We start from the raw sequence: 14,187 nt of genomic DNA, 5'->3' as shown, positions 1-14,187 counted from the left end.
TTACTACACACCTGTGACACCTTGTACGCATCCCTTGGTTGTTGTCTGCTTTGAAGTCCAACCGTGGTTCCGCATTTTGCAGACCAAAACAATGTTCTGTTCAATCTTCAAATAATCAAAATCTTTATGGTAAAATTGTGAAATTTTAATACTTTTGTAAGTCATATTGCATCTTCCGAATCGGATCAAATCGCCTGATGAGGAGGATACATTTGGAGTGCTGGTTTGGAGCAACAAGTTAATATATTGGAACAGGCCTTTGCACAGTCTTATGACATAACTGGCTTTTAAATGCAGACTTCAGGTCTGCAGACCTCGAATTGGGACATAGTACAACTCCAATTCAAAAGTCGAATCTGGCCAAGTTAGTCAGAATACCCTGGATGTGCTCTCCCGAGTGGACTTTTAAGAGGTTTGTATCCCATAATGATCCAAGAATGCAATTCACAAGTTCCTCAGGAATTTGTTCTTTCTTCAACTGAACTTGCCAAGTCCAGATTCACTGACTTCAAACGTTCTGTCCTTAGTATTAAGAAACGGCCTTAGACTAAAGAGTGAAAACGTGTACTGCACGGAGAACTTGGAATAGAGTGAGTCGTGCCAAAAACATCCAACATGGCACTCCAATGGCGTACCGCAAGCAACACGTCACTTCCGCTCATTAATATTCATGACATTAGCTACTGTTGTTAAGTAGGGACAAGCCACCGTTTGTCCCTAATAGGAAATGAATGGAAATCATGTACGATGGAGATGTTTACAGAGCTAAACCTACCAATTCTCTCCGAAAATGATGTGCCTGGTGCCAAATTGACTGGCAAAGATGTGGAAAAACATAAAAATGTTCAGTTGAAGAGATGACTTTAGTGTCGAAGGCTGAAAAAGACGAAAAAAACGAGCCGACCTAAGCATAGCTTTAGCTTTTTTATCGATGCACCTGACAATGACATTCTCCTGTTTCAACAAGCTATCTTTTACCATCCGCCCTGTCTTTCTTATATATCCTCGGGTTGTCCTACGTCTCTTACCGTTCTTGGGGGTAATTTAGTTAGCTTTGTGTAGCGATCGCAAATGCTACTCAGTGACAGCCAACGAACATTTTTAATTTTTTCAATGATAACACATCTTAATCCTATAATTTATTTACATTTCCCCCTAATTGAATTGAATTGAATTATATATAACAAAAACGGTAACAGTGGCAGTCAGATACCATTGTAATTCTTTTCAGGTAATTCATTGTCGGACAGAAGCAGTACGGCACAACGTTACGCTAAAAAAATAAGTTAAAAATATAAAAATGGCTTACCTCTTTGTCCTCTGAAAGACCATGCCAACCCAACATAATCCTTACTGCATATGAAACGTGAATGGATTCGCCGAGCTGGTGTTAAAGTCCGCGCAAGTTGATTCGGTCTTTCCTCCCGAGTTTTTGGTTTCCGGAAACGTATGAAGAAAACATCCTTCATGTGTCGTAATGTCTAGAGTCGTTTCTACAAGTTCCAAAAAAGCAATGCGTGATCGGCATGTTCGTTTTTGAAAGATTACCGGAGAAAAGTTGCACTAATTACGTTGTGTCAATGCGAGGGCGGGTCTATGATGTCCCACTTCGGCTTTACTTCCGCTTTACGATGCGACGTCACGGTCTAAAAATAGCCTGCGTGCGGTACGCCATTCATTAAGCCGCTATACAGAAAAGCAGCACAATCTAGGACTGAATTTGAATCTCAATTTATTGTAGAGCGATGCTGGAGTCAATGCAAGTTTTGGTCGTCTGTCATAGTGCTCGCAAACCTCCATGGAGATGAATACACACGGACCACAATTAATCTGGTGTGTGTGTGAAAAATGTCCCACCGTGTAACGATAACACCTGGGAGAAGTGCAATCATGCAAAATCTACATTGGAAGGCTTCTGCTGCTTTGAGCCCAGGACATCACCGCTGCGCTTCAATCACACGCAAACAAATCATTTGATTTGTTATTTCACATACGCCCTTATGCAGCTACAGTTCACAGGAACTTCACAGATCAAGACAGAACACATTTCCAAAGTTATTGTTGTATAAAAACTTTATTCTCAAATAATATCATCAAAATAGCTGATAAAGTGAGTCTCTTTGACAACAGGTTATGAGGCAGCATTCACAAACTGTACTCTTGCACACATTAGGACTCCTTAAATTATTCCTCTGTTCAGATCTTTATCAGAGGATATAAACATAGCAAACGAGGATTTAAATAACTGTGGCATAACCCAAATTAAACTGGAGCCTCCGCAAGATTTTACCTTGTTACCATCTTGTCTAGGAGAATTCACACCGCATTTTAATGGTTTCTTCTTGATTGGGCTGAAAATCGGTGAGAACTGTTGTTTACATGGCAGTTCAGTAACAAATTGCTGGCGTCCGGGCAAAACCTCCTATCTTTAATTTGGTTTAATTTCCCATGTGTTTGTTAACTTTATAATTCATTGCCTGGATAGTGTTGGAAATGCTTGCACTCTTGATGATGAAAAAACAAAACGCTAATTTGTCAGTTTCCTGTAAAGTGATGGATTGGAGATACAGTGGTACCTCTACTTACGAAATTAATTGGTTCTAGAAGTAGTTTCGTGAAGTCAGAACTCTGTAAGTAGAGACGCTCCTTCAAAATTCAGACATAAATCTTCTATAAAGCACAAAAATGAATCAAAACATGTAACAAATCCATGTTACAATGAGATTATTGCACAATAACAATAAAACAAGAGTTGTGCATAATGTAAAAAAACAAACAAAGAATGAAGAACAAAAGTTAATGCAATCATGTAAAGCTGTTGGCACACAAGGGGCGAATGAAGAGGACGCTGGGATACACACAAACACATACAGTAGAGGTTCCTGGTAGCCAATTGGATGTCCGGAAGATGCTTGGCAATAGCCAATGGCAGAGCAGCTATAAGTAATGTTTAGTAAACTCTGGGAGCTCAGAGTTGCAACCCATACTATATTTTTGCCTTTCATATCCTGAAATTTCTTTAACAAGAGGCAATATTTTTCCGCTGAGGCGTGTCTTAACCTAAAAATTCCTTATGTAGAGACGTTCGTAATTAAAGGTACCACTATATGAGTATTTAGCCAGACGCCATCAATGTATTCTTACCATGAACTAATCTTGCACAAGAACACTGTTGGGGGGGAAAAAATGATTGAAACTAATAGTAGTTGTCAGGCCATCCATGTTTCAGATGAGCGTAAATTTTACAATACTGTGCTCAAGTCTAAGGTCACTGCTGATTATACTGCAGTCTTATAGACAGTAATTGGTTGAGAACCAATACCAACACACAGTTGAGTGAGGGAATGGCTTCCATGTTCTTGTGTAAGACCAACATCCCTCACACGATAATTGCTCCTTGCTTTGAATCCTATTTTGAGGGGAAAACATTGATTTAGTTCAATAAACAAGGTGTTTGCAACCTACATCATTGATCATAAAAAGTACAGCATGTTTAATAATTTGTAGATTTTCCTTTTTAAAACAAACTCTCCATAAAAAATAGATTTTTGTACAAAAATGTCTCTTTAGTTGCACCTACTTCAAGTTAAGCGGCACGCGACGACGGCGAGGCAACAGAAATGAGGATTGCGAGAATGAGGACGGCGCTTGAAAAAATGCTGACTTCCTGAAGGACCTCCCGTGTTTTTAAAACACCTCTGTTGTTTTTATGACAATAGTGTCATAAAATGAGCAATTGAAAACAAGAGTGGGTCAACTCAATTTTTCCTCATTTTTAAGTTAACTTCAGAATCTTTGACATGATAATCAAGTTTTGATTACAAGTGCAAGTGTGTTGCTTAACATCTTTCATTAATTACTGATAGAATCTTTCAGATTATATTACATCCATAAAACCAATTCCTTGGCTACAAGAAAATGGAGTTAGCCCATTCAAAGTTTGAAATAGAATTCACACAAAGCGAATATGTACTGTAAATTGTACCCAAAATAAAACAACAGCTCATTAACATTAGGCAAATGTGCTGAATTAAAGCAAAGGCAATGGAAAATACAAGAAATTTACAAGTTGAAAACTTTGAAATATAAACACAATAAATACAATGAAATAAGGACGGAACTGTGAAATCAACAGTTTCCAGATGGCATGCTTCAGTGAATACCTGCACTCTTTGAGTGTGACAAGCAATTTGCTGAATTTAAGCTATCCTTGAAATAACCGCAAGTACCTCAATACTGGTTACTGAGAGGAGACTACAGTTTATCACTTAATTGTTGCTGCTGGATAAAACTAAGCTTATCTTCCAAAGATTCTGTAATAACTCTAGATTGTGCCTTCAGGCTGGAGATCCTATTATGGCACCAGTAACCTTTGCGGATGTGCGCACTCTCACTGTGCATTTAGCTCAAGTTCTGCGGGTGCATGAGCTCCCAAATGTAACCTCTCGCAGCACACTTCTAATCTTTTACATAGCAGCGTAAATAGGAGTCTAAATATCTTGTGTTGTGGCGCAGTAAGAGATCAGCAGCGTGCCATTAGCAGATAAAATTAGACCTTTTATTACGCCTGTGGAAACCTTGCTGCCTCTTAATTTCTGCCTCTATTATGCCCTCTCGGCTCTCCGGAAAATCTCAAATGATTTAATGAGATCAGTTCAATGGAGCCACTGTGTGCACGCCAGCACGCTAAAAACAAAAAAAAAAAACAAAATAACTCACAATTTTGTGACAAGGCTATGTTAAGTTGTGTGTATTTTGCCGTTTTGCGTGCTCCATTGATGTCAGAAAAGCTACTGTACGAGAAACAGTTTGGATTCTGAGCCTGCATATCGAGATGTTAAATTGAAAATTTGGATTAGGTTTCTGTGGAATAAATGATATAACACACAGAATCAAGATCTTTCAAGATGTTTTTTTTTTTTTTTTTCCCAGAAGACTTGATTCTAATTTCTGTAAATTGCGTACATGGAGGATATGTAAAATATTCCTTGCAAGATCATAATTTGCAGATTATGGATTAATCATTTCAAAAAGCAAAAAAACTATATGTAAACCTAAAGCCGACAAAGTCATGCAGGTTAAGGAAAAACGCCTAAGGTGAAAAGCCTAATGTGAGAATGTGTGCAGAGTGTGAAACTAGCCTGCAGACAGTGGAATATACACACTGACAGCAGTTACATCTAAACTCAATGCAGAATCTTTGGGGAGGAAAGAAAAAGATACTTTGACAGGCTCGCAAGTCATTTCAGACACGCAGATGATGTTGGATCGTGCAAAATATTGTGTGAGTACAACACTTCGATTTAAAATGTCAGGAAATAAGCTGGCTGCTCGTGTGTTTGCTGCAGTGACTCAGTTTGTTGGAACTTCTCTGCATATTATCTGTTTGACAAACTATTAAGGGGCTCAAAAGCAATCTCAAAATGATCATGCATGCTGTCTTCATGTCACTTTCAAGCAATGTAGCTTAAGCCAATTTCAACAAGGCATTTGCACAATCGTTTTTAGTCACAAATGGGGTGGCTGAGGATTTCTTGGTTAGTAATGATGATGATAAGGTGAACTGTTAAACTGAAAAGAAATGAAAGCATTGTAAAGTTGAAGCATTTGTAATTCAAAATGTTTCCACAAATATTATGAATCTCCTATGTGCCTTAAGATGTTAGAATTTTTCCAATGCACATAACTCAAATGTCTTTCTCCATTGTAGAGAACAAATGCCACCAATCTTTTGTTTGATTTTTAATTGTTTGAAATGTGATGATTAAGCAAGAAAAATAGTACTCTGTAATAATGTACTGTATAAAACATGCATTTAAGACATAATTAAATAGAATGTAATAAATTACACTTTTTGTCAAATTGTATACTTCATTTCACATGACGTTGTCCTGCTTCTTCTGATGTGCATGCTTAGCAACTTTTTCCAGCAGGCCAAAGTTAGGGGATAAAAACAAAACAAAACGATTGATGGCGTTATGTTTAAAAACTTGAAAGGTTTCTACCGTAATTTTCAGACTATAAACCGCTACTTTTCCCCCTCATTTTGAATCCTGCGGTTTATAGTCCAGTGCAGCTTATTTCTTGATTTATTTGGGTTAATAGGTAACACTTTCTTTCACAGCGGCGTCATAAGACTGCCATAAGACCATCATAATTATAACAAGACACTATCATGGGCATTATTGTTGTTATAAATCATGCCACAAACTCCATTTATATCCAGCTAGGATCTTTACATCCATTCAAAAGTGAGAGAATTTTCCATTCGTTAATGCTCATGGCAGTGTCAAGTCATAATTATGATGGTCTTATGACAGGCTTATGGTGCCACTGTCAAATAAAGTGTTACCAAATACAATAACTAGCAATTAATGAAACAACTGAAACTGTAACTGAAGAAATAATTAGCACTGATCATGAACTTTGATTGTTATTTACATCTGTAGCGCTGCAGTGCATGTTAGGAGGCATGTTGGATGACAACAGTGTTGACAGCAGGTGGCGGCAGAAGTTAGATGTCTCCCCCAAGGGAGTGGTGATGGCCAAATGAAGCTTCTTCATATAATATAGTAAGGAGAGCTGCGGCTTATAGTCCAGTGCGGCGTATCTATGAACAAATGCCATTTTTGTGGCAAATTTGGTGCGTGGCGGCTTATAGCGAAGTACGCATTATAGTCCGAAAATTATGGTAATATGTGTTTCAAAGCACTGCAGCAAAAGTGATTATCATTCTCTACTTAGCAATGTTAAGCTCTGTTAAGTTCTGTTGTTTTTAAACTGTAAATGCTTTATTATAGGAAATTAAAACAAATAACGTTAACATGAAAGGCGAACCACCTTCAAGAGAGTCTGCCATCATCAAAGTCAAAACTAGATTGTTCATTGTTATCCATTTTACTTGTATTACATCTATGGCAGAGTTTACTAAACCTGCGAGTCGGCACCGGAGATTATTGGGGCACAAGTTGTTTATGTAAAACGCTATAATCCATTTTGATTGCTCATCAGTCAGGCACACTATTTCTTGTCAGAGGGCATTCTATAGAGCGTAGAGGAGTTAGCCTCTTGTATTCATGATCTCACACTTTAATTAACGCGCTAAACTTGACCATGACCAGAGTCTACTTTTGGAATGAGACTCGACCGATACAGTGAGGGTTAAAGAATTTGTTTCTTGCAATTTGCTTGGAAAAGTCAACTTTTAAAGGTACACTGCCTGGTATTGATTCGGAGGATGAAATACAGCAATAAACAGCTTGTTTGTTTAGATAAATTGCACCTTTAAGAGATGAAGTCTCACAAGCTGTGTGCTCTTAAATTGTGTGTTGGGCAGAAAAGCACATTAAAAGATGTGAAATGGGTGATACACGAGAGTGTGAGTGGCAGAACATTAAACACATCTTTTTAAAGACTTGGTTGTTTCTGAAAACTTCTACTGTGTGCGACTTTTAATGAACTAGAGTGGAATACGAAGTCATCTTAGTGCAAAACATCACACTGTGTGCTATTTAGATTCTTCCTAGCAATCACTGGTAGCAGTGTTCAGTAAGAGCTTTCATAAACAAAGATGGACATTAAGACAACATGGTGCCATAACAACACAGGAGGTCCACAGGTAAACTCATCTCAACTTTCTGGGTGGGCTAGAACGTTGTCACGGCAACAAAATAAACAGGGCTATAGCAGGTGCTCACACCTTCTGTGGGCGTTGGGCGTGAAGTATAAATGTGTATATACAAACACTCTGTAACCCTGTTTTTAGCCATCCGCCAACCCCCCCTTGTTCGTAGTTTTTTTTTTCTCTCTTTTTTTTTTTTTCTTAAGATAGAAGCTTTGAATAAAATTCTCTTAATTTGATGGACTTATTTTCCAAACCCATTTCAAACCCCCAAATTATTATTTTTTTCTCTTAACCCCGACAGAAAAAACACACTAGTGCAAAATTTGTGCGATTTCAGAGTCTATATAAAGTTTATAGTTGGGGGGTCCCCAGCAGCAGCATGTTGGGAAGTCCCATTGGGCCACTGGGTTTTGAACATAAGAGTCTGTTCATCAATATCTTCACTGAAGAAAAATGCCAGAAGAGACAATTTGCCTCTGTTTCCATAGTAACCTGTCCTTGTCTCCCGTTCCTACAGAGAATCCTCTGTCCATTTGTCTAATTTCACTCAGTCTTCTTGGCGTGTTCATTTGTTTTTGATTTTGTGACTGACTGGTGAAAAATATCACCTGCCTGATATTCTCTTCCACCGGAGACTTGAAGACGTTTCTTGGGTCGATGAACTTGACAGTTCATTGCCTTCGGGTCTCCCCTTGTTCAGTCAGCAAACACGCAATCCTGGCCAGTCCAAGTATGACACTCAGACTATTTGACTGTGTTTGACAGCTCTCTGGAAATGTCCAAATTGTCTATAGCATCTCAATTATTTGAATTTCTGGTTCATCGTACTTTGATTGCCACTTCAGTTCGCTATGTTGTACTTTTGTAAATGTGGGGGCAAACAGCAGACTTTTCCTGGACTGAACACCTTTCACTGCTGCATTAATGTTAATCACTACTGCAAATTTGCAAAGGTTCAGTCAAATTGCTACCAAGGCAACAGTGTACATGATTGATTGTAGTGACAATCACCTAACTTCTGTGATGTTCCTGCTCTAATAAATATAATCTATACCAAATTAAATGTGCATTCTCTGTACTTGAAAATAGTTTAAATAAGTGCTCGATGGAACCTTGACTATATTTTTGGGCTAAAAATGGCAATGTCACAGTAGTTTATGATTCAAAGCTTTCTAAACTGCTTTCAAGTCCAGGTTCAGTCCTGTCAAACCCATCCTGGTGAACAGTTTGTCTTACACCAATTGTGCTGACATGTATGAACCGTCTAATTAGGACTTTAAGCCTGGAGAGGTGGAAGAAGGGAGGATTGGTTCCCCTGTAGGCCCAACCTCACATCAAACAAACGGCCTGGCCTGCAGCAGTGGAGCCACTAAGCCTTTTACCACTGTGCATAGATGTGCGTATATTTGGCACAGAGCAGTGGGATTAAATTGGGGAAAAGTATTTATCAGTTTGGAGGAAATGTATCAGAAGGCCATTGGTGAAATTCAGAATTTTAAGTTGGAAGTCAAGATCCTTAGGACTTTTTGAGTTGTCTGTTGTTCTTCGTTGTTTGAACACGTTTCTCCTGACTATTAAGTGACTTTTTAATGACATATCTAATTTTGCCAAAGGTGAAGGCGGTGGATGCTCATGTAACGTGGGAGCAGAGGCACATCACTGCGCAGAGTATGCTAATCAGCATTCCACGGCACAGACTGCTCCACGTGACAATCGTGAGTTTGTTTTTCCTGTTAGTTAGACCGCATCACAGACAGCCCGGTTGGACTGCACCACTGCTTGAAGTAGCGGCAGGTGTGCTGGACTATACCACAGTGCAGACTGTATTGAGCGTGGTGTCGAAACGAACAGCTTTCGCTTCAGTGGGTTTCATGTTGGTGTCGTACATTGGATTTTCAAATGATGCTTGACCATTGGTGCTTTCATGGCCCACGTAGCCATTAAACTGGACCTTAGGACGGGTTCTAAAAATCAGACCACAACAACAACAAAAAAAAAGTGGTTATGACAGATCATTTGAAAACAATTACAAATTTTACGTCAATGCTGTGGAATTCTAACCTCAAAACTTCTAAAAGGGCCAGTTTGGAATTTGATAATTTTTTTTAAGAACCATTGGAATTCCATTGGAAGTCATTAAATTCCGTAACAAATGACATTTTTCCTTTGGCTTTCTGTGACACCTAAACTAGAACTTAGAAAATGTAACATGGACACTTAGTGTAATAGAAAAATTGTTCTAAAAAGTGGAACATTAGACTCTCATAAGACCCCCCCCCCCCCCCCCATTTTTCCTAAATGGGTTGTGTTTACCCTCAGAGGTACTGCTGTATGTCTAATCAGTTTGAACATGTGACATTCTGATATGAATTTACCAAGCGTTTCAAAAGGAAAGGGAAGGATTTTGGTAGACCCAATTAGCAAATGTCAAGGACTTGATTTTCTATATTTATTTATATTTCACAATTTAGATCATTTTGATCAGGAAACGCAAGCACGTAATTACCATGTAGATTAAGTGAAGTTCAACACGATTAACTCAGGATCCAGATGTATTAATCTTTTGCCAGATATAAAAAGAACAGTATGTATCATGTTAAAGCATCTGACTGGGAGTACTTGACAGGTCAGGTCTACAAATTTCTGAAAGAAACGTCTCGCTTCAATGCTTTGAACTGCCAAGAACCCATCTGCTATTCAAGTTAGTACATGCTCAAACAAAAAGTTACAATCATTCTGAAATTTAATTATGAACCATTTATGCATTCAATACATATAAATGGCAGACCGATAACTGTTTTGGGATTGACTCATAGTATAAAAGTGACTACCCCCACCAGTTGTGTATGTTCATTGATCTATAACATTTATTTACACAGTCATAGACTACATAATGTATTGACATGACATATTCCCCAATCACTGCATCATGCCTTCCCAAAGGGGGACGTCCAACACTCCACTTCATTTATTAGCAGTCAGTCACAGCGATCTAATGCCGGATTTCGGTTGTAAATGTACGAAAGCTGTACTGCATACAAAAAGGAAGGATTGTCTCAGGAGTGATTTGTTCGAGGATTCAAGGTCATTATTACTATTATGCATTTTGAAACGCTGTGAATAAAATTAACGGGAGAAATTAGCTGCCACAGAATTGGCAAAATACTTCACAATATTTACGTAAAATAAATGCTACTTGCACAGTTTTTTTTTGCTTTTAACCAAGAATCGAGACTGTTTTACGTCCATATCTATAAAGAATTCAGAGATTTAAGCATTTATTCACAAGAATTTTCAACAGAAAAGCTCTTTGTTTACATATGGCGGCCGCTAATTACCTTAATGACTAGCCTCATAGTTCGCAATATTTCCATAAAATAAATACTACCTGCACTTTTTTTTTTACTTTCAACCAAGAATCAAGACTGTTTTACGTCTATATCTATAAAGAATTGAGGGATTCAAGCATTTATTCACAATAATTTTTTAACGGAAAAAGCTCTTTGTCTACATATGGCGGCCGCTAATTTCCTTACTGACAAGCTTCATAGTTCGCAATATTTATGTAAAATAAATGCTACCTGCACGTTTTTTGTTTGTTGTTTTTTTGTTTTTTGGCTTTTAACCAAGTATCAAGACTGTTTTACATCCATATCCATTAGTGGAGTTTAAGGGGGGGCCAGGCCCCCCGGTTGTCTAAAAGTGTGATTGCATGTAACTGACTTTCCTATACATACATATCTATATATATCTATATATATCTATATATATATAGATAGATAGATAGATAGATAGATAGATAGATAGATAGATAGATAGATAGATAGATAGATAGATAGATAGATAGATAGATAGATAGATAGATAGATAGATAGATAGATAGATAGATAGATAGAAGTTGCAAAGCAATAAAACAACAAAAATGAATGAAAAAAAATTATGATGGGTCAAAATTATTTTTTGAACAGATCATATGACGGTCATTCGCTTTGCATATCATAAAAAATATATATATAGGGGAGGGCAATTTTATTTTTCAAAAGATTTTTTCTTTGAAAATATTTTTTTTGATTAAAGCAACTTTTTGGGGGATTGAATGATTTAGACACAAATGTCACAGAAAAAGGATTGCTAAAATCAAAGAAAACTTTTTAAATGAAAAATTAAGTGTTCAAATGCAAATATTTGACTCTCAAATATTTTTTTGTATTCAAAACCGTTTTTTCGATGATTGAAATTTTTTTTTTAACTGGTGATTTTTCTTTTGAAAATATATATTTTGTTTGAAGCAACTTATTTTTTGATTGAATAATAAATACACAAATGTCCTTGCCAAAATGTGGCTCAAACGCAAAACAATATTACTTCAATCAAAAAAGTTGCATCAACCCCAAAAAAATTACTTCAATCAACAAAAACAACAACAAAAAAAATTCAAAGAAAAATAGCTTTCAAATGCATTTTTTGTGTTTCAAATTTATTTTTGCTGCAAAAACACTTTTTTTTTTATTGCAGTGCCTTTTTTTGTTGTTGAAAATATATATTAGGATTGAAGCAACTTTTTTTTTTTTGATTGAATAATCAAGACACAAATCTACCTTCCAGGGGCTACAATTTTTGACTGGGGTAACTACGTTGGCACGACACCGACGGGCGTACCATATTCAATGGATGACGATCTTGGCGAAAAATATAGCCGTCCTAAGCAACCTGATTTAGAATTCCCCTCAAGAATGATGGGAAACAAAAAAAAAAAAAAAAACGCTCATTTTCAACTTATTATTATCAATATTCTTGTAAGTTAATTTTATTGCTGACACTGTGTTTTGGGGTCATCAACATGTTGTGCCCCCTCTGCCCCAAAAGTCAAACTCCGCCTATGTCCTATAAAGAATTCAGGGATTTAAGCATTTATTCACAAGAATTTTCACTGGAAAAAGCTCTTTGTCTGTGTTTCAACTCGGTCAGCTTTGACGAAGATAGGCCCCATATGAATCGGCCCCGTGCCCCATCAATACATTATGAAGTCTATGAAGTCTAAGACAAAGCATTTTTAGCATTGTGAAAGTATATAAATTAAACTTAAGGAAAAGTGTACACATTTCACTTTCACTGCCCATAGTTAGCTGGGATAGGAACCTTGCGACCCTCGCCAGGAGAAGCAGTACGGAAAATGAATGGTTATTTCTAAAAAAAAAAAGGTCACAGAAAAAATGTGAATAATAAATACGTATATACAATATGTACATTTTTTTGTTTGTCTGTTTAATCACGCAGTGTTTGAGTGTTGTCTCAAGAAGACTAAATAAAAGACGAAAACCAAAGAAGCTGGCTCAGATAAAGATGATGACACCCTTGACGAATTACTTAATTGCACAATTTTTGAGGCAATCCAATGATTTTATTAATGGTCAATTAGACTTTTGCACCTATTAACATGTATTTTGGCACTGCTGCCTCTGTTTCAGTTGTCTAAGGTTTGAGGGTAGACTTCAGATATTTTCGGCTGCTTCCACAAATGGTCAATATGATTCAGATCAGGACTCTTTGAAGACAGAATGGTTTAATGTTCTGTTCTCGGCTGTTTTTGGGTCACGGTTCTGTTAAAGGACCAATGTCCTGCAGATGAGCAGATGATCTATGTGACAATGGAGGGAATCACACCAGAATGCCTTGATCTTCTTGTGATATAATTGTACACTGACAGATTGAAGCCCCCCTCTGTGGTGGATGCACCAAAGCTGTCCCAGAACATAGCCTCCTCTTTGTTTCACTGTTGGTCGCCTTCTTATCCTTGTATGCTTAGCTTTGAGCTGATCAGACTTCATTTTCCACATGGACATTTTCCCACAAGGTCTGTGCCATGTTATTTTGTATTATGGCCAATTTTAGTTACACCCGTTTCAAATTATTTCAGTGACCATTGTACGATTTTCTTTGTTAAATATAAGGCAAACAACAATTTTGCCTGTTTGTATGTGGGTTTTGTAGCTGAAACACTGACTCTGATCTCATTAAGTCTATGTGTGCGTGTGCTTGCAGGCGCGTGCGTGCACTGGTAAAATCCAACCCCAGGGAGCCACAATGCCTACCTTATGGCCTAAACCTATTACTATACAAAAGTGCATACACAAAAAAAACACACAACAAAGACTCCCCTGCATGGCAGTAGTTCAACTCACTGCATTAGCTTCTGTTTGTGGCTCTGTGTGCAATACTTTAATTTTATCGCTGGGATGAAAAACAGCACATGTAATTGCTTTGACAGTATTATAGGGTCTGCAGAGGCATACAGGCCAAAGCAGGACAAACTGCAGGAGACACTCTCTCACTCTAGACTTTCATTAAAAACACTTTGCTGTAAAATGTGTTGATAAAACACAATAGTATAATGCAAAGATATTGTTTCTGTTAGCTTGGTGTTATGGGAGATTGGTTTAGCATGCAAACAGGCATGAACGGGTAATCTGACACTTCTGTCTTATGAGTCACAAGTCATTCACCGCCATGTAAGGTGCGTGGCATGTAATCTCACAAACACATCATGCCAAGCTTCAAGCTTG

The 14,187-nt window shown here is 37.5% G+C and overlaps 1 protein-coding gene across 2 annotated transcripts in view; it reads right to left on the bottom strand.

Annotated features, from left to right (window-relative positions):
* Window positions 1-5,913: 5,913 nt before the first annotated feature.
* The window catches only part of LOC130927696 (CUB and sushi domain-containing protein 1-like), a 687,910-nt gene continuing 679,636 nt past the window's right edge, over window positions 5,914-14,187 (bottom strand). For both annotated transcript variants that reach the window (XM_057853669.1, XM_057853670.1), the window contains one exon: window positions 5,914-9,588. In XM_057853669.1, the coding sequence (XP_057709652.1) occupies window positions 9,429-9,588 (160 nt within the window). In that variant the 3' untranslated portion in view covers window positions 5,914-9,428. The remainder of the gene's footprint in view (window positions 9,589-14,187) is intronic.

Source organism: Corythoichthys intestinalis, chromosome 1 (assembly GCF_030265065.1).
Source record: "Corythoichthys intestinalis isolate RoL2023-P3 chromosome 1, ASM3026506v1, whole genome shotgun sequence".
NCBI classification, from domain to species: domain Eukaryota; kingdom Metazoa; phylum Chordata; class Actinopteri; order Syngnathiformes; family Syngnathidae; genus Corythoichthys; species Corythoichthys intestinalis.
The sequence above is the reverse complement of the archived record's forward strand: the minus strand, read 5'-3'. Positions and strand labels throughout refer to the sequence as shown.